This window comes from Ovis aries, chromosome 1, assembly GCF_016772045.2.
Source record: "Ovis aries strain OAR_USU_Benz2616 breed Rambouillet chromosome 1, ARS-UI_Ramb_v3.0, whole genome shotgun sequence".
Lineage (NCBI taxonomy): Eukaryota > Metazoa > Chordata > Mammalia > Artiodactyla > Bovidae > Ovis > Ovis aries.
Window position 1 is genome coordinate 108,448,830 of NC_056054.1, and position 26,180 is coordinate 108,475,009.

Here is a 26,180-nt window from a genome sequence, read left to right on the forward strand (position 1 = left end):
CTCCCCAAGAGGGACCCGCCTTCTCATCCTCTTCTCTCATTGCCACCAGGACCCCACCAATGGCTACTACAATGTGCGTGCCCACGAAGACCGCCCGTCTTCCAGGGCAGTGCTCTATGCTGACTACCGTGCCCCCGGCCCTGCCCGCTTCGACGGCCGCCCCTCCTCCCGCCTCTCCCACTCCAGCGGCTACGCCCAGCTCAACACGTACAGCCGGGCCCCGGCCCCCGACTACGGCCCTGAGCCCACGCCCCCTGGTCCTGCTGCCCCCGCTGGCAACGACACTGCCAGCCAGCTGTCCTACGAGAACTATGAGAAGTTCAATTCCCATCCCTTCCCCGGGGCAGCAGGGTACCCCACCTACCGGCTGGGCTACCCCCAGGCCCCACCGTCCGGCCTGGAGAGGACCCCATACGAGGCATACGACCCCATCGGCAAGTACGCCACCGCCACGCGGTTCTCCTACACCTCCCAGCACTCGGACTACGGCCAGAGATTCCAGCAGCGCATGCAGACGCACGTGTAGGGCGGCGCCTGGCCGGGGCATCTCTGCGGGGCAGAGGAGAAGGCTCTCACAGCTGTTCCCTGATATTCAGGGGCATTGCCCGTTGTTGCTCCCGTCCTGGACCCGCCTTCCTCCTCCCACCGCGGCAGGCAGGGAGCAGGTCTCCCGGAAACACCCCGTCCCGAGGATGGTGCTCTGCGCATGCCCCAGCCTCCTGGGCCTGCCCTTCCCTCTTCTTCGGGAGGATGTGTCTCTTCTGACCTGCACTCTTGCCTGGCCCTAGTCTGGGGACTGGGAAAGTGAAGGTTGCGGAGAGCAGAGGGGCCACTTTTTAGCATTCCCTTTCTATGCCGCCCCTCTGGTCTCACGTAAGCGGACAGGGGGCGTCCTGTGGAGAGGAGCAAGCTTTGGCCCAGGGGACACGGAGTGTCAGGGTGGGTGGCTCTGGTACAGATAGATTGCCTGGCCCGTCCCATCTGTTGTCCGCGTCACACCTTGGGTGCGTCTCTCCCTCCTTGGGACTGCAGAAGGGACCTTGGATTTGTTTTTTTTATCCCTGGCACCGAGTTCAGATCCAGCCCTCATTCAGCTGGGATTAAAATGCCAAGTCATCTTGGCTGCCCACTGTGGACCCCTGTCCCTCTGCCTGCAGAGGGATCCAGGTATCTCCCCTAACACTGCCCTGTCCTCCTTCTCCTCTGTGCTGGGCCAGCCGGATAGGTCAGGGGGGTCGTGATGGAGAAGGATAGGTCAGGAACCACGTCCTGAGTCACCAGCAAGACAGCAGCGTGCTACATAGCAGTTTCCAGAACCCACGCTAGAGGGAGCCCATCCAAGCCCCCTCTCCTCCCCAGCAGGCCCCACTTCCTGCTTTAATGAGCCTGCCTGGGGAGTGGTGGTGAAAGTGGGCATGCTATAGGCTATTTTTCAAAGACAACAAAACACAGTTAAAAAAAAAAAACAAACAAACCCTCACTTGGGGTAAAAAAATAAAAAGAAGCTGTAGGGAGCTCCCCACCCAAATACAAGTCCTAGTGGAAAGGAAAGGGGGAACCTGTTCTCTATCAGATTTCCAGTACCTTCCATTACTCTTTCAATCTCGAAGCACTTTGAATCCATTTTTAAACATTCAGGTGGTGAGACCTGTCACCCGATGGGCTCTATAGGACCAGAAGAGGGCCTGGCTGTCAGGCTCTGCTGTCCTTCCCCAGAGCTGACCAGCTGGTTAGAGAGGCTGCCTTCTGGGGGACGTCTGTGGGAGATGTTCTCTTTAGACGGGTTTTCGTTTGTTACGTATCTTCCCCCCTCACCCAGCCCACCCTGGACCAATCCGATTATTTCCTCCACTTTCAGTGCCTTGAGTGTCCGGCTTTGGTTGACCGGCCCTGTGTGGGTGGCTGCACAGGGATCCGGTACGGTCAGCGCAAACTCACTGCCAAGTGTTGCAGAGTTTAGGGGACAGACGGGCGAGGGGACCTAGTAAGAGAAAGGGCTGACCCGGTAAGGTCACGCGGAAAGGCACTGCAGGCAGCCGCGGCCCACGAGGCCTCCCAAGCCCACCCTCACCTCCATATACACACCGCACCACGCCCACATACGCATTCCACATTCCCAGCCGCCACCTCCTGACCAAAGAGAACGGGCGCTCCAAAGAGAACTCACTCCTCTGCCCCGGCCTTCCCTTCCCAAGAAGCGTGGTCTGCTCTTCCCTTAGCTCAGCCCTAACGGGAGGGTCCTCTTACAATTCCCAGAATGCGTTTTGCCCTATCTCGTGGTCGCCATTCATTAGTCATGTTCGCTTTAATGAGTTACATGCTCATCAGCCACGGGCCATCGCCACCTTTGCAGATGGGTCTGTGGGGTGACATTCCTCGCTATCCCCTGGCAGTAAGGACAGCGCATACCCTGTAGCTCCAGTTCTGGCCTCTCAGGCTGCGTCTGCATCCTCCTCCACTTCAGCACGGGCAAGTCCCACGGACCGGCCCTTTCAGAGGCCTCATAGGTTCACAGCGTTATTCCATCCTTATCCCTGGAAGCTGACTCCTTCCCGCACAGTCCTTTTCTGTGAGTTTGGTGACATGGTCCCATAAGGATGCAGGTCCCTGTGCAAATTCCGGCATATTTTGATGATTTTCACAGAAGCCGCGGGGTAATCTAAACAGTTAAAATCTAAAGATGGTGGCTTTTAAAACAGAAGCATTCCAAATGATTTCTGTTTGGGGTTTGGCCATGTTCTCTTGTTTGCTCCTTTTTGGTTACAGTACTGGGTCCATTCTGTTGGTGGAGAGGAGGAGGCCCTGAGGTCACAGTAACTCAGCTGATACTGCAGGGACCATGGGTGTTGGAAGCCAGATGGAGTTACTTCCCTGTTCCCTTACTTCCCTGTGAACACTGTGCAAGGCACAGGGAAATGTCAGCGTTCAGGACTGCCTCTACCCCGTGCAGTGTTTACTCTGGGCTGATCAGAGTGGGGACCGACCTGTTAAGCCAATGGAATTGCCTTCCTGGGGCGTGGCAGATGCCCTTGAGCTTGGGCGGTTTTTACCCAAGGCTGGAATCCTCCAGCATGGGGCCTCGGCCCTTGATGTGGTCACTTCGGTGATCCTGACTGCCTTAGACATTCTAGTGTTGGTGGGAAGAGCAAGGCATCCGGAGACGTGCGACTCGGTTCTGAAGCTGCCATTTACTGAGTGACCTTGGCTTAACCTCTAGGTTCATTGCCCACTATTTTCTAGTCTTCAAGATGAAGAGGGAGAATTGTACAAACCTCAGATTGTCTGACTCTTGCGTATTTTCATTTGGTGAGGTGGAAGGGCCTGCCGTTCCTGACAAGGATTTGATAACAGCAGGTGGATGGGTTGGGGGGAAGTTGAAAGGTTCTCCTCTTGAAAGCAGCTTTCACTGTGGACTTCATCCTCTTGTCAGAAGTGTTGTGAATGAGTTTCCAGTAAAAACCCCTTGATCTCAAACAGCAGCAAAAAGAATATCCTAAACCTCGGTGAAATTGATGTGGGAGTATCCTTTGGACATTGTGCTGTTCCCCACTCAGAAGCCTGATGGGTTTGCAAAGGTGTCTCCGGCCAAGGCAGGGCATTGTGAGTTTCCTTCACTGTGCCCCCAGGTTCCAGGTAACCTCTGTGGGGAAAAATGGAAGCAGCCACACTCTGCCCGCATCCTCTGGAGCACTCGCATGGCCCAGAAAGCTGGTCTCACTGAGCAAGGGGAAGCCTGCCGGGTAAGGTGTCTTGAACTAGAGGGCAAGGTGTGAGAACAGCTGACCTGTCTGTTCAGGAGCAGTTCAGAAGGGAGGTGGTAGTGAGGAGAGAGTCCAGCAGTTACTGACTTCAGTTCTGTGTCTTGAAGAGGTTCTTGTAATTCTGGATGACCCACAGTCTCCTTGTGGAGGGTCCAGCTTGCATCCTAAATCCAGAATCCCCCACCAAAGTCTAGCCACAATATTTGCATGGAGCAAAGTCCAATGTAAGTCAGAAAGGAAAGCAGCGCTATGCTGGCACAGATACCTTGCCTGCTTGGGATGAAAGCGGTTAGTTTGATCTCACCCCAACCCTTCTCCTCTCCAAGCACTGCACGTCCTCCTTGTCCAGGTACTGCTTTTCCGGTAATTTTGAGGGCAGCCTCTTCTGCTTGACAAGATGGAGCACGCTGCCCTGGAGTCTCTTTTGCCCTAGTACCCTCTCATTAAATGGGTGGCTGGCTGTCAGGAGCCGCAGGTCCTGGGCTTTCTCAGATGGAATCATATGGCGTCTTAGTGTATTTGGCTCATGTGCACTGCCATTGTACACAGGCCACTTGGGTTTGGAGAAAGCCGTGTTGAAGCCGAGACCTCCCCCAGGTGTGCTGAACTGGCTCAGTGGCATCACTTCCTCAGTCTTTGCTAAGAGAGTGATTCTGTCCCCACTGTATGCCAAGCGCCCAAGCCTCAGAAACCCTGGCTTCTCTGCCAGTTTGGTGCTGCATGTCATGAGCCAGGTCACCCGCTCTGTGCCTCTCCAGGCCCTTCTGCATGGCGGGCAATCACTTGAAAGGCATTAGTGAAGCGTCTGACTCTGGTGGGGCCAGTGAGGAGGTGATAACAGACCACTGAAGTGCGCAGACCAAGGGATGTAATTGGAAAGGCATTTATTTTTGTGAAGATGCTATAAAATTAGCATTTAAATATCCCATCCCCTTCTCCTGGCCTTCCCCTTACCACTGCGGCTTCCTTCCTGGAGGCCAGCCTCTTTCTGAAAGGTACTGGCCTCACTTATCAGCTGGGTCCTGACACTCCACCTCTGGGCTTCTGGAGAGGATGGAAGGATGTGTAGCTCAGGATGTTTCAGAATTAAGGTGATGGGGTGGGGAGGGACGATCACATTTTCTTGCATCACTGTGAGGGAGCTCCAGGCCCTGTCCCTGGAGGAATAATTGCTGCGCAGAAGTCACAGGCCATACTGGGCGATTCTGGTACAAGCTTGCCCTTAAAAATAATAACAGTAATGATAACTCCGTTTGCATAGAGCTGTCTGTCACTCATTCCTACCAATCTCCTGTCCCCTAATCCTGGCTTTTTGCTGTCCCCAACCACTGGCCTTTGCAAGTGTTGGTGGGCCAGTGGGGGCCTTCTTCATCTGGAGATTTTTAGATGCTGTCTCCTGGGAGTACCCCTGACTCTGGGGAAGAGAGCAGCCAAGTTGCCAATACAATCAAACTCTGACACAGTCTTGCTAGCAATAGTGACCCAGGAGATTTGGCTGCCTCCAATCACACCAGAAAGAGGTCCAGGGCTCCCTATGGTCACATTTTCTAACCCCACTCTTCTTGGGATTACAACCTCCATTTCTGGCTCCAGTGAAATTTTCTCCACCCAAGCCCCGATAATAAATGGATCCATGATGATAATTAAGAGAAAAAAATATTATTTTTGTTAGGACAAACCATCGTAGATTTTTAGCAATGTGTATTTCTGTCCCTCACACCTTTTCCTATTCTGCCTTTTTTTCATTTTCCTTTTTTTTAAATATTATGTACTATATTTTTAGTCTCAAACACACTATATATTATATATATTTAATTTTTTTATATATATAAATATAAATGTTTTAAAAAGTACCATGTTTTGTGGTGTTTAATGTACAAGCAGCTCTAGTTACTTAAAAGCTTGGCTGATTTGGGGTGAAATGATCTGAATTGGAGGAGAAGATTGATTTGGGGATTGAGATGGCAGAGACTGTCTATTTGTGTCACCTCCAGGCCGCAGGGCAAACACGTTTTATTCACCAGTTTGTGAGTGTCGCAAAAGCCTAAGGCCAATTGTGGCAGTTCAGGGACAAACAGCCAGAGGCTCCCTGCTTTTGGAACACAGCATCCAAATATTCAGTGCCAAATTTGATTATGGGGATAGGAAGGGGAGACTGAATCTGGGATCCAAATCCCAAAGGATTTGGGAGTGTGAGGGTGAACAGGACTGATTTCATTTATTTTAAAATGCAGTGGTTTGAGTAAAAATTCAAAATTGCCGGGTCACCAGCCCTTTGAACTTGAAGTGAGACAGAATGGAAAAGCAGATGGCGCAGCAGTACACACACACAGGCCATCCTGCTGAGAAATTCTGGATTCCCCAAGTTTAGTAGAATTTGCAGAGATTTTACTTTGCTCTTTTCACAGCAGTGTTAGAGGATAACTGGCAAAAAAAGAAAAAAAAAAAGCTGCTTTCAGATAATGTTTTTGAAAACTATAAATCACAAAAGAAATACAAGGGTTTATTTCCTTCATCCAGGCTTCCCTGGTGGCTCAGACAGTAGAGACTCTGCCTGCAATGCGAGAGACCTGGGTTCGATCCCTGGGTCGTGAAGATGCCCTGGAGGAGGACATGGGAACCCACTCCAATCTTCTTGCCTAGAGAATCCCATGGACAGAGGAGTCTGGTGGGTTGCAGTCCATAGGGTCTCAAAGAGTCGAATATGACTGAGCAGCTAACACATACACATTTCCCTCATCTGGTTAAGAGTTCAGCAAACCAAAGATGATCCACAGCAGCCTATTTGTACACAAGGGACACGAGACAGTCATAGACAGATAGGGACATAGGAGCTGAAAAAAATACTTGAGAGAGAATGCAGCCCATTTCCAAGAAGACTGTAGAGCACGACCAAGAGCTACTGTGGAGGGAGGGGCAGGATGCCGTGGGGACTGCAGTGTAAGTGTGTCCTGGACCATGAGCCTGTAGGTAGTCCATGGGGCGTTCAGTGATGAACGCCTGGATGAGGATGAGAGTCCCATGCAGTGTGAATCTTGAGTCTGCAGCCAGGTAAGTTGAACTGGCACAGGTGAAATATGGCATGATAGTTGAGATTCAGAAGTAAACAGAAGAACTGAAAAAAAAAAAAACAGAAGCAAGTTTATGCAATCGTGAAGGCCCAAGTGCATTCTGTGAGGCCAAGTAGTGTTAGGCAGGGTATCTCCTGTGCTGTGTATGTGCTTGGGATATACTTTATTTGTCTCTGCATCCCCAGGGTCAGCAGGCGCATGGGGACAAGTCTGTGAGCTGTATAGGGCGCCACATGCTGCTTGTCACACCAAAGTTCATGTGCTCTAGGTCCAAACTGAAACACTGGAGTTTGGAGCAGAGAAAGAAGACACCAACCAAGAAGATGGGAGACGTAGGTTTGTCTCAGGTTCATCTTACTAGCCGGCTGAGGCGTAAGATTTGGGGGGAATGAGGGTGGTAGGGGACATGACCTTCTCTTTGGTTGGTGGTAGATCACAGTGTGGTGTTTCAGGAATCTTAATCATCAGCCTCCTGGTTCCATCCAGTCTGGGGTCTGTGGATTTGTGGTCAGCATGTAGCCATCCTCCTCCACCTGGGTGGGGAGTCTTAGTTCCCACAGAACAACTCAAAGAAGTGTGTCCGATTAGCTATGTCCCTCAAGAGGAACTAGGACTCCTGTTTCATCACTAAACTATTGTTTCTTGACTGCTTTCCCCGTGTTTGTACATCCCCTCACTTCCCTCATTAGTAACTGCTGGAGTCTGCCCTTTGGAACTCAGAGAAGGCCTAGGACAAATAAGAAATGGGGAACACAGGCCCCTAGGAGGGTCCTGCAGGGTCCTCTTCAGTTTCAAGTCCCCCTTTTCTTTGATATTCCTCAATCCTTAAGGGAACAGGGGTGGGTGGGTGGGACAAGAAATGAAATAAGGTTTTAGATGGTGAGATTAATGATAAGCTTGGCAGGGGGACTCAGTTTTAGAGAGAATCCATTCATATCTAGGCCACAGGAGCCTGCCTCCTGTATTAGACCTATTCCTGTGCAGGGGCCCAGGCCCTTCTTCAAGTCACTCCTAGCCTGAGGGCAAGTAGTAATGTCACCAACAGCTGTTTTACCACCACTGTCTGCAGAGTTTAACAAGCTACTCTCTCCTTGAGAGTTCTCCTGCCTCACAACAGGAGCTCTTGTCCTTGGTACAAACCTGCTCCTGTCTGTACTTTCACACCGAAAGTGTGAACTTCAAAGTCCTCCAAGATCACCTTAGATCACTCAGCCCTCCCTTTCACTCACCCAACATTTCAACACAGTCTAACGGAATCATGCCTTGTTTGGAGTAACCCCTGCACTTTGCTGCCTCTATGCTTTTGTCCAGGCTCCTTTTTTGCCTGGAATGCCCATGTCCTTTGACTTTCTTATTGCAAATTTTACCCATATTTATGGCCCAGCTCAAAGGCCATCTCTCCCAGGAAGCCCTGCCTGATTTATCACATACTCACCTTCTCTCCCTCCTGGGAAGTCAGGACAGGTGGCTACAACTCACCGATTTCATTTGTGACTGATTGCTTTGATCACAGGGTTTTGTGTATAACACATCAGTGTTTTCCTCTTAAAATAAGGGCATTTGAAGGCAGGGATCCTATATCTTTTTGTTTGTTTGTTTAGTATGCTCATCACCCAACAGAGTCCCTGGCATATAGTTGCTCAATATGTGCTAAAGGAATACAGGGATGGAGAGAAGGGAATCAAGCCCACCAACATAATGCATAAAGGAAACTTACCCTGGAGGAGTCTATCCTTGATGAAGTGGGATAGCATGGTGATTAAAACATGGGCTCTCAAGTCAGTCTGCCAGGCTGACAGACATTACCAGTACTCACTAATATTGAGTCCTCTATTTGAGTCCCCTGGCTATTGGGCAAGGCCAGCCTGACTAGTTTTGGCCAGTGTTCTGTAAACAGAAGTGACATGTCACTTCCAGACCAAAGCATTTAATTGCTAGTGAGACCCTCCAGCTCTTTCTTTGCCTGCCATAGCAACGGGAGCTCATTTATTCCAGATGGTATAACTTCAGTGGAAGTCCCTCTCAGCCTGGGTCCCTGAGTGGTAATGTGAAACAGAACCCTTTTGCCAACCCACGATGAACATGCAGTTTGAAGGAGAAGTGAATCTTTGTTTTGTTAAGATACTGACGTTTTGGAGCTGTTTGTTACTGTGACGTTGTTGTGCCCTATCCTGATTGATACACAGCTTCACTGTTTGCTCCTGCTTCATCTTGGATAATGTTGGGGATGAAGAAGTTTTCTTCTACCCTTCTAGGTTCTTCAAACTTGTTTAAGAATTAAATTGACATGAGGCAGGTTAATAACAGCAAATCACCCAGAAATTAGTAGCACGTATACAGGGTAAAGATCCAGGAAAACTGAGTAGCTGACTTGACCAAAGCCCTTTCCTTAAATACCATCCTCAGCTAAAGACAAAAGAGGAGGTTGATGGGGGGGGAGAGTCAGTTATGGAAAGTTAGAGTCACCCAGCAAACCAGGGTGATTATGATACAGGTTTAAGTTTTTGTCTTCTTCCTTGGCAAGAACTTCTAGAGATTTGGTCATCCCACTCTTCCCAGTACAGGGAGGGAGACTCTCTGGCAAGTGGAGGTTTCCCTTATAGGTGTAAATGTTCCTTGTTGTTCAGTTGCCCAATCATGTCCGACTCTTTGCGACCCCATGGACTGTTTCTTACAACAGGGCAATTCCTACTTCCTTTAGAGCCCGTCCCAAGTCTACTGTTTCACAGAAAATACCCAGATTAAAACAATAGGCCAAAAACATATTTTAGGGTTGCAAATTCTGTTCCCCTGCAGTAAGTTACTTATCTCTCTGCATCTCACTCTCCTCCCTGTGAAATGGACTAGTAGTTCCTTTTCCCATATAAAGTACTTAGCAGAGTTCCCAGCAAGTGAGTATTCAGTAAATGTTAGCTTGTATTAGCCTGGAGAAAGGGGAGCAGGGAGCATATACCCCTTTCTCCTCTGCCCCTTTTCCTTGAGACATCACAAAAGATGTCAACAATTGCCAAAGGGTAAATGACCATGGCTTCTGGAATGAGAAGATTTAGGTTAACATCCCAGCAGTGTCTCTTGATGGAGAAGGAAATGGCAACCCACTCCAGTGTTCTTGCCTGGAGAATCCCAGGGATGGGAGAGCCGGGTGGGCTGCTGTCTACGCAGTCGCAGAGTTGGACATGACTGAAGCGACTTAGCAGCAGCAGCAGCAGCAGTGTCTCCTGAAACTCTGATTCAGGGCAAGCCAGCACATCTTTCTGAACTGCCTTTTTTTATCTGTACCATGTTGTGAACACTCAATGAGATGAGGTACACAAAAACCCTTTGTAAATTGCTAAAAGCTATTCAAATGTGAGTTGATTACTTGGGTCTATTAACAGTCTGGCGTTCCACTCCCACCCATCACCACTCTCTGCAGCATGCATGCCACACACCTTGCTCCTACAACCACACCCCAACCCCTACCCTTGTACCCAAGATCCTGGCAGCTCGAACAGCGGCCTGGTATTGATACAATGTTCCCATCCGGCTGGGATGACAGAGACCGACTTTATGGTCCCCAAGGTTCTAAAACCAAAAGACCCACTCTGCAAAGCAGAAACCTGGGGGAGGAGCGAGATCACTTCATGGCACTCACTTTCCCATTTCCTTTACTCATTGTAATTAACTACACAGAGGCGACCTCCTGGGGAGAGCAGCGCCATCAGCTCCCAGAACTGAACCAAGAGCTTTGTCTTTTTGTTCCTCTCCACATAATACTGCTCTCTTGGTGGTCTCTATGCATACACATCCTGCATTCATTTGCAAACTGGGGAATATTTCATATTTTGAGACTCAGATAAATGCTCCATCTCCCCAGAAGAGACACCGGTTGGGACTTCTTTGCAAATAGTCTCATGTCAATCCTCCTAGTCTGGCTGCTCAGTGATATTGTAGCCTGAGGGATGACCAAAACCTTGCTCTTCTCAGAGCCCTCACAAAAATACATGCTTACCTGTGGAGAAGAGAATCTCAAAAATTGAAGACATCTCTGGAGCCAACTACTGACCCAAAGGAGGAGGCACTATTCTGCCTCAGAGACAAGCAGGCTTTGCGTCAAGGCCGTCAGGAGACTCGAAAACAGGGTGGTTTTTTATGGAGTCTGGGCTTTGGAATCTGAATGTTTGGGCTTCCCTCCAGCTTTCCCAGGCACCAGCTCAATGCCTTTGGGAAAATCATTTGACCTCTTTAGGCCTCGGTTTTCTTGCTGATAAAAACTATTCCTTCATTCATGCAAAAAATATTTATCGAACATTCCCCATATGTCTGGCGTTATTTCAAACCCTGGGGGCTACAGCATGGAACATTGCAAAGTCCCTGCTCTTGTGGCACTTATGTTATAATGATGTGAGAGGGACAATAAACAGATAAGTGTGTGTCAGATAATGGTAAGTACTTGGGAGAGACACAGAGCTGAGTACAGGGGATCATGAGGGATGGATTGTGTTGGGTGGTCAGAGAAAGCCTCTGTAAGAGGACAGGTAAACTTGGAAAAAGAATATTCCAGGCAGAGGGAACAGCAGCTGTGAAGATCCTGAGGCAAGAAATGACTTTAAATGATTTAAGGCTCAGTAAGGAATCTGTCCAGGGAAAGTAGAAAGAGGTGGTAGGAGCTCCTATTAGAGAGAAAGATGGAGGCAAACAGATCCATGAGAATTTGTAGACCATTGAAAGGACTTTGGAAATTATTCTGAGATGGGAAAATGAAGTAAATCAAGCCATATATGATTGCTGTTTTCACAGATCAGAAATGGTCGAACATCAGCAATTTTATATGGTTCAACCTAATAGATGTAAACATTGCTGTTGCCGTTTAGTTGCTAAGCCATGTCCAGCTCTTTTCAACCCCATGAACTGTAGCCTGCCAGGCTCCTCATGCAGTATTGTTAATTTATTATTACTACTTTTTTAAGAAACCAAGTTTTTCTATTATTTCAGCAGGATTAATTAAAAGACATTTCTTCCTTCCACTGAGCACAAATCTGCCTCCTTGCAGTTTTCTCCCAAAGCTGTAATTCTGCCTTCAGGGCACTGCTGTCCAAAGTCACCACCCCCTTTTCCCAAACAACTCTTTTGATATTGAAATGCAGTTGTCAAGATGTCATGCTTCTTCTGAGATACCTCTTTCCTGAGTTAAATATTTCTGATTCTTCATTTTCTCTTATGATATGGTTTTCTGACTCTTCCACATCTGCCCTTTTGAGTGAGTTTTGAACAACTGCTAGAAAACAACCTTACCCATTTCACCCCACTAGTCTGAAGGACCATTCCCAACCTCAACACAGTAAGGTTCTCTATGTTCCTTCACTTTCTTACAGTCAATAAGTACAGACAGTATCTTCTGACTCTTCCCCAAAAGAAGGTGGAGGCCCCTTAACCTTCTAGTAACCCTGAGTACTACCCCTTCCACTGCAGTGAGAATACCAGATTCTCAGACAATAATCCCTAGAAGATGGAATAAGAGGGGTTCCCAGGTCTGGCACCTCAACCTAGATTCTCCAGGGTCCTCCAAGACTTGGAATGCTCTGTGTGGAATGGCCTACTTGGAATTTTTTAGTGGCTAGCATCACAGTGTTTCAGACTTGGCTTCTAGGATTTAAGATCTGTTAGCTGTCTGGTTTTGAAACCGTGCAACTCAGATTGGGGCTTGAATCCATGGCCTCTTAACTGAGATCACACACCTGGTCTCAGGAATTAATGAAGCACAGATTCTTGATGTCTCCTTACAGAAAGAATTCAGAGGCAAAGTGAAAGGTAAGAAGTGGGTTTATTTAGAAACACTCCACAGACAGCGTGTGGGCCAGACCAGAAGGTGAGAGCAGCGCCAGGGCATGGGGTTGTGTTTTCATAGGGATGGGTAATTTCATAAGCTAATGAGTGGGAGGAGCGTTCTAGCTATTTGGGGGAAGGGGTGCAGGCAGATTCTTCATTGTCTCAGCCACCAGCACAGGGAAGAAGCTAACATTTAAGTAAATGTGCCAAGCACTTTCATAAATGTGATTACATGCAACATTCAAAAGAATGGGCCTTGGAAGCCAAGCCTTACCGGGAATTCCCCATTCTCCATCCCAGGTCCCACGGGGCCAGCTCAGAAAAGCTCAGCAAATAAACCCAAGAAACTTCCAGCTTCAGAGCCCCCAGGCCTCCAGCTCTCTCCTTCTAATAACCTAAAGTACTATTAACAATCTCTTCACTTATTAAAGCAATATTTTTTTTTTTTTTGGATGCCTGTCCCTTTGGTCTGACCACATGTCACAGAATGAAGCTGGAATGCCAGATCATCCTTTAAAAGGGCAGCCCCTACCTAGGGTAGGAAAAGAGAGACAGACCTCATTGTTCAAAACTGCCCCTTTCTTTCTCTTAAAAAAAAAATTCATTTATTTGGCGGTACCAGGTCTCAGCTGCAGTGTGAGGGATCTTTGATCTTCACTGTTGCTTACTGAATTTTTAGTTGAAGCAATGGAACTCCTAGTTGCAATGTGTGGGGTATCATTCCCTGACCAGGGAGCAAACCTGCGCCCCTGCATTGGGAACACAGAGTCGTGGCCACTGGAACACCAGGAAAGTCCCAAGAATTGTCCCTTTCTGATGGGAGGGCATAGCCCCCCAGTGCTGGGCACAGGTTCGCCTTGGATTAGAAACTCCATGGGGAGGAGGAGAATTCCCTGGTGGTCCAGCGGTTAGGACTCTTCACTGTCACTGCCAAGAGCCCAGGGTTCAATCCCTGGTCAGGAAACTAAGATCCCACAAGCCATGTGGCCAAAAAAAAAAAAAAAAAGAGAGAGAGAGAGAGAGAAAGAGAAAGAAAAAAGAAAATTCCATGGAGGTAGAAAAACCTTAGGGCCAATGTAGATACTTTGGGAATTCTGGTAGTTTGAGGACAAAAAGTCTAATATTTGAGTTCAACCATGTGGGCTGGTTGTGCTCTGAATCAGGGAACTGGGATCTGTCAATGATGATGAACTCCCTGAGGACAGGGAAACATCTTCACACTTTTTATCTGTCAAAAATCAGGGAGAATTTGGACCACTGAATTGTGAGTTTGCTTCTAAGCACTAACAACTAGGATTCTATGATTCTGATATCTTCTAGGGATACCAACCTAGTGGCAATGAAGCAACATGGATTTTCGGGACAGTACATTTCCAAATGCTCCTCGCCAATTTTTCATTCAGAACACTTGGCTTCTGTGTAATATTTATGGCAAACCGGTAGCAAGAGGAAGAATGGAAATTTTTTGACCCTAAGTCTTTCCCACCAGAACTTGTTTCCTTCATGCTTGGCATGGACTTAGTGCAACATCTCTGACTCCTGGGCCTCCATAATTACAGGAAAGAAAAAGGAAAAACAAAAAGTCAACTCACTTCTATTTAAAGACTCAAATCAGGAGTTATCTCTTCTGGGAAGACCTCCACTCCTATGACAGATAAGTGATAACTTGCTCGTCATCCCGAAGCATCCCCCTAATACACTCCCCTCCATTTGTGCCTCTGTCATTGTTATTATACCCAGCACAGCTTACCAAAGTATTGACACTTTGAAAAGGAATTGTGGTGCCAGCTGTAAAATTTAAAAAAAAAAAAAAAACAAAACCTTCTTCCTTTCCATAACATGGTGCCCTCCAGCTAATAGCCAAACTTTCCTTCCATTCCTAGCTAAGTTCCTGGAAATCCAAGGCCTGTACTTTCCTGCTTTTATCACTTCACCCTCTGGACACACTACAGTCTATCTTCTGATCCTGCCAAACCTTCCAAATGGATCTTGCTCTAGTCATCAGATCCAGTGGTCACTTTTCAGTTCTTCTCTTCTGTTACAGTGTCACTTTAAAAGTTTTATTTATTTGGGAGCCCTGGGTCTTATCTGCAGCATTTGGGATCTAGTTCTCTGACTAGGGATCAAACCCCAGCACATTGCATTGAGAATGCAAAGTCTTAGCAATTGGGCCATCAGGGCAGTCCCTAGGATCATTTTTTTTCAACGTGGCTGCCTTGGATCCTAGTTGCAGCTCCTGAGTTCTTCCTTGTGTCATGTGGGAGTTTTTCATGCCACTGTCCAGTTGTGGCTTACAGACTCAGTGGTCGCAGCACTTGGGCTCAGTTGCTTCAAGGCATGTGGGATCTTAGTTCCCCAACCAGGGACTGGATCCACTCCTGCATAGCAAGGGGGATCCTTAACTACTGGACTAGCAGGGCCATCCCACTAGAATCATTTTTTTAAAACAAAAATTAATCATGATTTTCATACAAATACAAAATAAATGTGTCAAAAACTGTATTTAATCATTCATGAGAGAGATACAGTTAGATGTTTCAACTGGTTTAAAGGAAAATTCAAAATATCACACTTAGATAGGTCATCCAGGACTTCTGAAATGAATCTTTGTCCACGAGGCACTAATCAGTTGCACTCTACTATACACAACTTGTTTGCTTTTCTATGGACAAGAATCATTTGCATTATTAGTTTTCCACAACTTAGAGGGTATAAAACAGCAAATAGACAGTGAAGAACAGAGAAAACCTTGATGGGGAAGTTAGGCAAGACATCCATCCATCTTTTTTTCTCCCTTTTAAAGCCTTTCCCAGTACCTCCTTGACCTGTCTACTAACGACCATGCCTAAAACCCTCCCTTTTGCTCTGCAGTGTCACCTCAGATTCTCCTATACCTGCCTACTCCTTCTCAGCAGAAGTAGGCTCTCCCTCAATCTGTCCGTTAAATGCAGGTAGTATCCAGTGTATTGTCTTGGACCCTCTTCTCCCTCTACTCGGGCTTTTGAAGTTAATCTCATCTATTCTTTTGTCTTCAAGTCACTAGAGTTACACTGATGACTCTCAACTTTCTATCTCCAGCATAGCTTCCTTCAGAGTCACAGGCCCTACATTTTTTAAATACTTTCCCAGAACCTCAAATACAACATGCTTTACCTACAAATCCACCTTTTCTTCCTTGGGTAAAGTCACCTTTTATCCACTTACTTAATCTAAAACCTTGGGAAGCAAGCTTATCTTTTCCCCCTTCCTTCTGCCTCATATCCAGTCAGTCACCAAGACCTGCAGATCCTGCTTCCTTGCTGGTACTGAGTCTTGCTCCCCATTCCCATTATGCTTGCCTTGGTTCAGGCTTTCTTCACTTGTCTAGATTAATACGGGAGACTTCCATCTGATCTTTCTGTCTCCAGCCTGATTCCGTCTAATCCATATTTGACTTGGTTGCTAAACAATCGTCTAAAATGCAAATCTGATGTGATACTCTTGTCCCTGAAGTCATCCCATGCATGTCCCCCTGTCAAGGTCAGAACAAAATTAAGCCTGTTAACAAGTCAGTCGAGGGCTCCATGAACTGGCCCTGTCTGTCAAGCCTCATGTCTGGTTCAGTCCATTTCTAGGATTTTAGGAGAACACTTGTGAGTCTACTTACAGTTCCCCATCATGTGGGGCGTGCCATTTCCTGCCTCCTTTGAATGGGTTCTCTCCTTGAAAGAGAGAGAGAACTCTCTTGTTCATCCCCCTTCACCTTTTCTAAGCTAACCCCTGGGCTTTGCCTCCTGCCTGGAGATTTTCTCACCTCCTGCACTGTCTTGATATGGGTTCCTCATGGGTGCTCTTTTCCTGTGCCCCTATCTCTGGACGCAGAGTCACAGACAGGTTTGTGATTGTTGGCCTATCTCAGGAAAACTCTGGCTCCCCTGCTTTTTTTCTTTCTATGCACTCGGCACACTGGCTTGTCACTGTTTACTTGAGTGGCTTCCTCATGAGACTGGGAGCTCCTTGCAGGCAAGGACTAGGCTCCATATGTACCCCCTTTCCCCACTCATGCCTTCTTCCTACACAGTTTCTGAGGATGGCTAATCTCCCCTGAGGAGGTTTTGAAATCATGTAACTCAGACTGGGACTTGAATCCACAGTCTTTTAGCTGAGATCACACACCTCATCTCAGGACCTATTGAAACTAGGTTATTGATGTCTCATCCCAGAAAGAGTTCAGTGAGAGACAAGTGATAGGTAAGAAGTCAATCTGTTTAGAGAGAGTCATTTCAAAAGGTGAGAAGCTCCCAAATACAGGGTGGTTAGTTTTTATGAGCTGGGTAATTTCATAGGCTGGGCTTTCCAGGTGGCACTAGTGGTAAGAACCTGCCTGCTAATGCAGGAGACGTAAGAGCTACAGGTTCGATCCCCGTGTTGAAAAGATTCCTGGAGGAGGACATGACAACTCAGTCCAATATTCTTGCCTGGAGAATCCCATGGACAGAAGAGCCTGGTGGGCTACAGTCCATAGGGTTGCAAAGAGTCAGACATGACTGAAACGACTTAGCATGCACATAATTTCATAGGCTAATAATAGGTGGGAGGATTATTCCAACTATTTCGAGGAAGGGGCAGAGATTTCCAGGAGTTGGGCCACTGCTCATGTTTTGATCTTTGATGGTCCTCCTGGTAATTGTCATGGTGCTGGTGGGTGTATCACTTAGCATGCTAATGTATTACAATGAGCATGTGATGAGGCTCAAGGTCCACTGGAAGTCAGATCTTCTACCATCTTGGACCTAGTTGGTTCCAACCAGTTTTTATCATGTTCTGTGGCTATGTCATTCTCCCAAAGATTGTGCCCTGCCGCCTTCCCTCCTGTCTCAGGTTCACCCAATATGTAACATCTATGTATAGTTCCTCTGCCCTATATAGAATCTCAAGGTAGAACAGGAATTGCAGGAAGCCAATAGTAAGTGGAAGAAAAGAACCTGTGATGAATTGATTCGGATCTCTAGCTTCATTTTTTACACCCATTCATTTTTTCATTCAGTGCCTCAGTGCTAAGTCTCTGGGGTATACAGATAAGTAGGTAAAGCTTTCAGCCCTTCAGAAATGTGCAGTCAAACAGCAGAGACCTGTATGCACGTAAATGTAATATGTGATGTAACTGCTAGATACCAGGAATCTGAACACAGTGCCACCTTAGCAAAAAGAAGAAAGCCATTGCTTGTAACTGTTGGGGGTTCAGAGTAAGAACTGCTGCCCTCCGACAGGGACTGAAAGTATGAGAAAGCCTGCTTTTTCGAAAGCAGAAAGGCATTCCAGGCAGAAGCAAGTGACTCAACAAAGACAGAGGCTCTTGGTGTCGTTTTTCCTGGGATCAGCCAACAGTCAAAAACTTGTCTGTGGACTGGATGCAGATCGGCATACGGGTGCAAACCGGTGTTTAGAGTTTGGAGATTCTCCCAGACCTATCCGCATGCGCCCTTGACCACCCGGGCACCCGGTGCAGCCACCCACGCCGGGATAGGGACTCTAGGCTCCGGGAGCGGTGCGGGCGGGCGGCGCTGCGGACCCGGCGGGCACCGCGGGGCTGCCTCTGCCCGCCGGCAACCGGGGCCTCTCGGTGCGCCTCTCCACGCCTGGTTTATTATGCACGAGGCAGGCAATTTGCCTTTCGCCCCGGGGACCCATCTCGGAGACAAGAAGGTAGTTTGTTCTCTGTAATGGCTTCTGCTGGAGTGTGGCGGGGCCGAGGCGCGAGGCGGGAGCAGGAAGTTCGAGCGGGCGGGCGGGGAGCCGGGAGCAGGGAGCAGGGAGCAGGGAGAGGAGAGCGGGGAGCGCAGGGCGCCTCCCAGCGGCCGCTCGGAGCCCGAAGCCAGAGCGGAGGAAGCCAACTCGTTTTCTCTACTCTTCTTTCTGCTGCCTTTTTTGCTTCTTATGCGGTTTCCTTTTTCTCCCGTTTTCCTCTGTCTTTCGGCTTCATATTCTTTGAGCCTCACTTAGTGTTTCCTTCCCTCTCCCTGGATTCCTCCCTATCACTCTCTTCTGTGTGCTGGGACCGGAGATGAGAGGGGTAAGAGGGATACAGGGATGATTAAAACAGTCATCTCTCCCCGCGTTGAATTCAGCCTCGCCCGGTGAATTTGGCTCCCTTCTTTCCTGGTCTCGGCCACCTCTGCCGCGCTTTTCCCCTTTGGCATATTCCTTTTCAGTTTGGTAGTCAGTTCTAATCTCTGTCCCTATGCCCACAGGAAGACACCCTCAGTACCCTGCCTATCATTTACAGGGGGTGAAAAATCAAGATTGATCCCAAGGAACTTCCCTGGTGTTCCAGTGGCTAAGACTGGGGCCCCCAATGCAGGAGGTCCCAGGTTCAATCCCTGGTCAGAGAACTAGATCCCACGTGGTGCAACTAAATGTGTGCGGTGCAACTAAAGATTCCGAATGCCAGAGCAAAGATCCGGAGTGCCCAAACTAAGACCCCATGCAGCAACCCCCTCCTCAGAAAAAAAGGACTGATTCCAAGAATGAGCATTTCCTCCTCATTCACCTGAAGTGTTTCCTTCCTGAAGCCAAAAGTCTTCTAGGACAGAAAGAAAGAGAGTAAAGAGAGACTGAAATCCAGAGACTGCCACGCTGGCATCTCTTGGGATTATCTTCTCGCAGTGAGGGTTGACTAAATCAGCCACTTGACCATCTTCTCAACTGTAAGTTTCATTCACAAGTCTCAGAAAGAAGGTGGAAGTTGCCTGTCTCTTTCAGAATTATTCCCCGAGATTTCATCACCACCGACCTGTTTACTGCGCCATCAATACCACCAGTTCAGGCAGTGGAACTTGTGTCTATGCGGGCATCTGCATAGCAGGATATGAGCGCTTAGTGAGCGGTGAGTGCTTGCTGTTTACATTCAGGTGGATGAGCTGTGTCCTCCTGATCCTCTCCTCCTCTCTGAACCTCAGTTCTCTCATCTGTAAAAAATAAAAAGGTTGCATTGGATGGGCTTGGCAATCCACAAACTGTGCTAATCCATGACTCTCTGTTAGAGGTAGAGACTGTCCCTAATATCCCAGGTAGGAGACTGTCCTCTATGGTCATAGATTCAGGAAGGTTCTCTGTACAAGGGGAGCCTGTGAATGGAAGGGAGTGTCAGGGTAGGAGGGGCAGGGAAGAAGGAGCAGGAGTCATTTGGGGCAGATGTGTCTGAAAGAAGCAGGGGATGAGGAGCTGGGCTGGGATGCAAGGGTAGCCTCAGGAAGAGAGTGTGGGGACTGGGAAGGTTGGAAAGTAAAGGGGTGGGGGTTGAAGCCCAGAGCTTGAGGACACCTTAGGTGATGTCTTCAGTGTGGAGGAAGTTGAAGGGCTCTCAGGGAGCGAGGAGGGAGTGGCAGGAGGAGCCAGAAGGGCCCCAGCAGGCCTGGAGGAAGAGAACAAGAGACACCCTGGACCAGGGGTTGAGCAGGGACAGTGGTCTATGAGCCTCAAGGACATGTGATTTGGAGAGTCAGGAGGAGCTGTGTTGTGGAGGACCTGAACCTTCCTGCTGAATCCCTTCCAAGCCTGCTGTCATCTGAGGACCCTGTGCCCTGAGGTTTACTGGACTTTCTTATTCCAAAGAACTTGTGGTTTATGCCCAAGGGGTCTCCTCCTCCTTCTCAGGAAAGGATAAGTGGTTTCTTGTGGAAAGGCAGGAAGACCCTGGGTGTGTGTGTTTGTGTGGGGGCCGGTGTATGTACAGCAAGGTCTGTGTAGGGAATGGGGGATGCACGTATGGACTGGGGTGTGCCTGGATCAGGGCGTGGATGTGTGTGTGTGCACGTGCGCCCACAGGAATGGGGATGCTGCTGGGGCTACTTGGGGCTTAAAAGCACCTGCCAGAGCCCAGCCGCAGCTCTGGGAAAAGAGGGAGGAGCCAAGGGAAAGTTGAGAACCGGAGAGGAGTGATATAAACCCAGCAGGCCCAGGCTGCATGGCGGAAGGAGAATGAATGGGCCTGACAAAGAGGAGGAACCTTTCCTCAGGCACAGCACAGAGGGAGAGAGGACCCAAATGGAGGAGGAGGACGGGGGAGAGAGGGCAGGAGGAGAAGGGCAGAGCTTGTCGGAGACTGATCCGAGAAGGCGAGGCTCATTCAGCTCAGTAATACTCGTGTACCTGCCCTGGGCACTGTGAGGCTGGGGAGGGAAAAGGCGGTTCCAGCCTTTCCAGTGGTGGAAGATGCAACCACAGGTAAGTCCACTATGAGATGGGGAGGGGGATGCTGCTAACCTCACCTGGGATTTCAGAGGAGGTTCTAGGGAAGAACGAGCAGCATATTGAGATACATGATATAGATACAGCAAGAGGAAGAGTGCGGCAGGCTCTGTGCTAAAGAACGTGGTCCAAGAGAGAACTATCGATCACAGAAGCCTCCTCATTGGAGCTCTCCCTGCCCCTCGATAGAAGACATCAATCACTCAGTCTTGGTGGGCTGCCCAATATGGTGCACATATTCTGCTCTGCTCTTTGGTGATACAGACCCAGTCTATGTCACACTCGGTGCCAGACCTTCCACTGATGCTCAATAGATGCCCCACGAATAAATGACCGAACAAGGACAATAGTTTGTTTTTAGTTTTATTGATGAGGGAGTCAAAGATGTCCCTCAGCTTTGGAAGAACTGAAAACTAAATTCTTTGTAGATTCTCTGGGTTTAAACAGTCCGTTTTTCTCTTTCTTAAAAAAAGAAAAAAAAAGTATGTTCATAGGTTTGATTTATTTTTATTAGCTTTCATGCTGGTCAACATAAAATAATTATAAGAATACAGTGAAAATCACCACCATTTAATTAATTTATTTAAAGTTTAAAAAGTTTGTAGGCTATATACATTATCTTCCTCGTTTTCTCCTGGGAACATTAAAAAATAAAATCCTGTCATGCAACAGAAAAAGTTTAAATCGAAAGAAGAAGAAAAAAGGGGAAGATAGCGGAAGGAAAAGGGCGAAGATAGTGGGTGTGGGGAGAATGCAGGCAGGAGTCTGGGAGATGGAGAGACCCTCCCCCTATCGGTGAGAAACTGCAATTTCCACTAGCTCCCAGAGCAGAACGAGGGGCGCCTGCTGGGACCCCTCCAGGCTCTGGGCAGCTTCTCCTCTAGAGGGCGCAGCAGAGCACCTTGTGTCGTGTCCGCACGGTCCCTGGGGGTCTGGCATGTGGCCTCCCATAGAGGAACTAGCTTTGGACGAGGCGCGGGGAGCGCACTGACTGTCCCTGCGTCTGTCATCGCCTAAGAGAGCCACGACACAGTCCAGAGAAGCCTTTGCGCTTCAGCCAGGGTCCACCCCAGTCCCTCCCGGCTCCACTGTCCGCCCAGCTGTGGATGAGTAATGGGTCAGCCGCGCTCAGCATCGCGCCCTCCCGCTCTTCCACGCCCCCTGCCCCCGCCTCCCCCGCCCCCCCTCCACCACACGCAGCGTCTGGAGGTTGCCATACTCGGAGAAGGGTAAGGCCGAGCACAATTTGTCTCTGTGTAATTATCTGTCAGGTACAGCTTGTGAAGCCTCGGCCACCTCCCCCCAACCCTGCAAGAAAATAAATTACACACATGCACTTGGAGACATGGATGGCACGACGTTGCCCTGCACCCCGCAGCGGGCTCATCTCTGGGAGGAACGCGCTGCTCAGGCGAGCCCACGACTGCTGATACCTGCACTGCGGCTGGACACCCATCCTCCCTCCTCCCGGCCCTGACACGTTTGCTTTCATCTTTTTCAGCCCGAGTGCCTCGCCTGGAGAGACGGGGAAGAGCCATTTGGCCGCTAAGAAGTCATGGATGCTGAGAGGGAAGGAAAACAAATTCTTAGCCCTTTCTGATAAGAGGAGTTGGAGATGGGAGAATGGCCTGAAAGTTGCCTGTAATTTCTAAAACAGACTGTAAGGCATCTACAATGCAATGACTGACTCTCTTCTCTGTGACTGTGATGGCGGCCAGTGTACAGTCAGCGGATCTGGGGCCCATGCTGAGCTCTTTACACACGTTGTTTCATGGAGCTCCGCCAGGAAGCCCTGTGGGATGGGTGTTTTTTTGTCCCCCCTGCGGAGATGAGGACTCGGAGACTCAGAGAAGTTGAGTGACCTGCCCTCAGTCACACAGCTGGTTGTGCCTGACTTGAGGCCAAGCTCTTCACTATTATGGGGTGGGGCTCCGCGGAGCTTTAGCCCTTGAAGGCAGAGGGCAGGAGATGGGCTGTTGCGCATTTCTTGTGTGAGCTTCTGTTTCTTCCTCTTTAAAATATGCACAATACGGTCATCTTCTCTGAATTCTTGTAACAGTTAAACAAGATAGCAAGTCAGTGTAGGAGAAAGGAGATACCGCACCCTTCTGCCCTCTCTCCACTGTCTCTCTCTATGCAGGGAGCTTGGCGCTATGAGCCTGGTTGGACACAGACACCCCTGAGGACTCAGAGGAGCATTTGGGGTCAGGGGGCCTGATTCTTTCTGTGTGCAGGACTCCACTGGCAGTCTGGTGAAGCCGATGTTCCCAAATGCATACACTGAAACACCCAAGATTACGAGGGAAGCCAATTGTACTGAAATACTGTTACTGAAAGAGTTAAAACACACACACACACACACACCCCAAATTTCTGACAGAGTAATCTACCACTGTCTTTAGCAAGGCATTCAATAACCAGATCTAGCAGCAGATCTAATAACTACCATAATTTCCAAGTTGTGATGAGTGCAAATAATATTTCAAGAGACCTGCAGCAACTGAGAGAATGTGAAAGCATCTTGATTTCAGTTAGTGACAGGAGCACAGTGCTAATCCAACTGGGGCTCACAGTGGAGAAATACTAAATTCACTTAGAGGTTAGTGAGATGTATCACCCTCTCCAGTTTGTTCCCAGAACCCATTGCCCCCTAAAATCTATCCATGGATCCAGGTTAAGAGTAGAAATGACGGGCTGAAATACATGTTAGTGTGAATTACAAAGTACAAGTTAAGAGTAGACAACTGGGGAGACCGGCCTTCCCTGGTGGCTCAGATGGTAAAGAATCTGCCTGTAAAGTGGGAGACCTGGGTTCAGCCCTTGGGTTGGGAAGATCCCCTGGAGAAGGGAATGGCTACCCACTCCAGTATTCTGGCCTGGACAATTCCATGGACAGAGGAACTTGGCAGGTTACAGTCCTTGAGGCCTCAAAGAGTTGGACATGACTGAGCAACTTTCACTTTACAATGGGGGAGATCAAATGAAGCCTTCCTTGAGACAGAGAGGTCTGGCAGCACTTGGGCCTTCCTTTGCCTTGTGTTTATACACAGAATAAAGGTATATTTGGGAATATACAAGGCGTATCTATGAATGAAGCAACCAAGGAGTAGGGTGGTTCAGGGATCTGATTGAGAGCCCTGAGGAATAAATGGAAGTTAGCTCAAAGTCTTCAGTGCCCCAGATTCTGGTCCTAGGTGGTCTCCACCTCACTGTGGCCCCTTTTCCCTCCGCCTTCTGTTGGGCTCTGCTCCCCCCTCACCTCCATACTGCCCTGTGCCCTCAGCTGCCACGTGGCTGGTGTGGCTCCACACGGCTCAGTGCTGCACAGCTGTGGGCTGTGAGGAAACTGCCTGGGAGGATTTGGGCTGGGTGCTAGGAGGGAATCGAGCTCAGAACAGTGGTGGCAGGTCCTTAAAACTGAAGAGTAAGGCCATTTTGCATTTCAAGAAAAAGCCACCTGTATTTACTAGAGGTCGAGGAAGTGGGGGCCAGGAGCCCTCAGGCTGGATAAAGTCGGCCTTGCAAAGTGGTTGGTGATGGAGCTGCCGACATGCCATGTCTGAGATGTGAGATGCAGGTGGTGATTCCTTCACCACCCCAGCCTTCTGAGGCTGCACAGTGGAGAGAATGCAAACCTTGGACTCAGAGGGTCTGGCTGTACCCCTGACTTGCTTTGAGATCTTGAGCAAGTGACTTCACTTCTTTGGGCCTGTTTTCTAACTATGAAAGAAGATGAATGAGAATGTCTTCCTCTCTGTTCTCAGGAGTTGGGGGAATGTGAGCAAAACCACTTTGTAAGCTATAAAGTGTCACATAGGTATTAATTCTTATTAACGGGAAAGTGCGGTTCTTCTCAGGTCACATTTGTATGGTTGTCTTCTAAAGCCATTAAATCAAGAGATCCAGAAAACTCTAAGGAACTTGATCTTGCTCAGTCACTGGGCCTTTCTCATCCAAGTTAAGCATATATATATATATATTTTGGCACACATTCAAAAAGACTTACATATCTATATACATATCTATCTATCTATCTATCTATCTATCTATATCATGCATGTGTGTTAAGTCACTTCAGTTGTGTTTGACTCTTTACAACCCCATGGACTACAGCCTGTCAAGCTTCTCTGTCCATGGGATTCTCCAGGAAAGAATACTGGAGTGGGTTGCCATGCCTTTCTCCAGGGGATATTCCCAACCCAGGGATGGAACCTGTGCCTCTTATGTCACCTGCATTGGCAGGAGGGTTATTTACAACTAGCATCACCTGGATTTACCTATTTGGCTTTTATTAAGGTACAAAATTATTAAAAAGCTTATATAGCACCTCAGACTTCACAAAGATTCTTTACATCATTCTCCTTCGAACCTCATAATCCTATGAGATGGTTATGCTTTTTTCTTCTTTACTGATGAGGAAACTGGGGCTCACTTATACAGGGAATTAGTGGCCAAGTGGGTCCAGCAACCCATTTTAGGACTCCTAGCATTTGCTTTCATTGACATTAAGACAGGCTTATGGAGCCAGCACTGACAAGTTGGGGACTTTGGGAAGGTCATGTACACATTGCTGTATTTAAAATCTATAACCAACAAAGAGCTACTGTATAGAACATGGAACTCTGCTCAATGTTATGTGCCAGCCTGGATGGGAGGGGAACTTGGGGGAGAATGGATACATGCATATGTGTGGCTGAGTCCCTTCCCTGTTCACTTGAAACTGTCTCAACATTGTTAATCGGGTATACCCGAACAAAATGTTTTGGGTGTTAAATAAATAAAACACTAAACAAACAAACAAACAAATAACGAGGGTGGGGACTGGGGAGGTTATATGACTTTTGAAATCTTTACTTGAAAACAGATCACTGGGACTCTTCAGGGTTGTTTCAAATTTCATCCACAGGGTTTATCATCCCTGTTGCCAGGTTGGCTGCCCTTACTGGTTGTTGGAGAATGTGACAGAGGTTTCAGGGGCTTCCCTTGTGGCTCAGCTGGTGAAAAATCCACATGCAGTGTGGGAGACCTGGGTTCGACCCCTGAGTTGGGAAGATCCCCTGGAGAAGGGAAAGGCTACCCACTCCAGTATTCTGACTTGGAGAATTCCATGCATGGACTGTATAGTCCATGGGGTCCCAGAGCTGGGCATGACTGAGCAACTATGATTTTTCTGGCAGGTCAGCTCCCCTTACTAGTTGCTGGAGGAATGTCACAGAGGTTTTAGGGAGACACTCTCTGAAAGGAGGCATTCTCTGAAGTAACTTTTTCTGTTCTGAAAGCGCCAAGCTTTTTTTTCGTCCTGAGTGGGCTC

The 26,180-nt window shown here is 48.3% G+C and overlaps 1 protein-coding gene and 1 long non-coding RNA gene across 5 annotated transcripts in view; both read left to right on the top strand.

Moving 5' to 3' along the window:
• The window catches only part of KIRREL1 (kirre like nephrin family adhesion molecule 1), a 104,050-nt gene extending 98,436 nt beyond the window's left edge, over nucleotides 1-5,614 (top strand). For all 4 annotated transcript variants that reach the window (XM_027976754.3, XM_027976757.3, XM_042256075.2 and 1 more), the window contains one exon: nucleotides 50-5,614. In XM_027976754.3, coding sequence (XP_027832555.1) covers nucleotides 50-526 — 477 coding nt within the window. In that variant the 3' untranslated portion in view covers nucleotides 527-5,614. The remainder of the gene's footprint in view (nucleotides 1-49) is intronic.
• A 12,826-nt stretch (nucleotides 5,615-18,440) lies between these two features.
• LOC114117579 (uncharacterized) lies at nucleotides 18,441-25,675 on the top strand. The gene is made up of 2 exons (XR_003591208.3): nucleotides 18,441-19,505; nucleotides 22,371-25,675. It is a non-coding gene; the product is annotated as an uncharacterized LOC114117579 (long non-coding RNA).
• The last annotated feature ends 505 nt before the right edge of the window (nucleotides 25,676-26,180 follow it).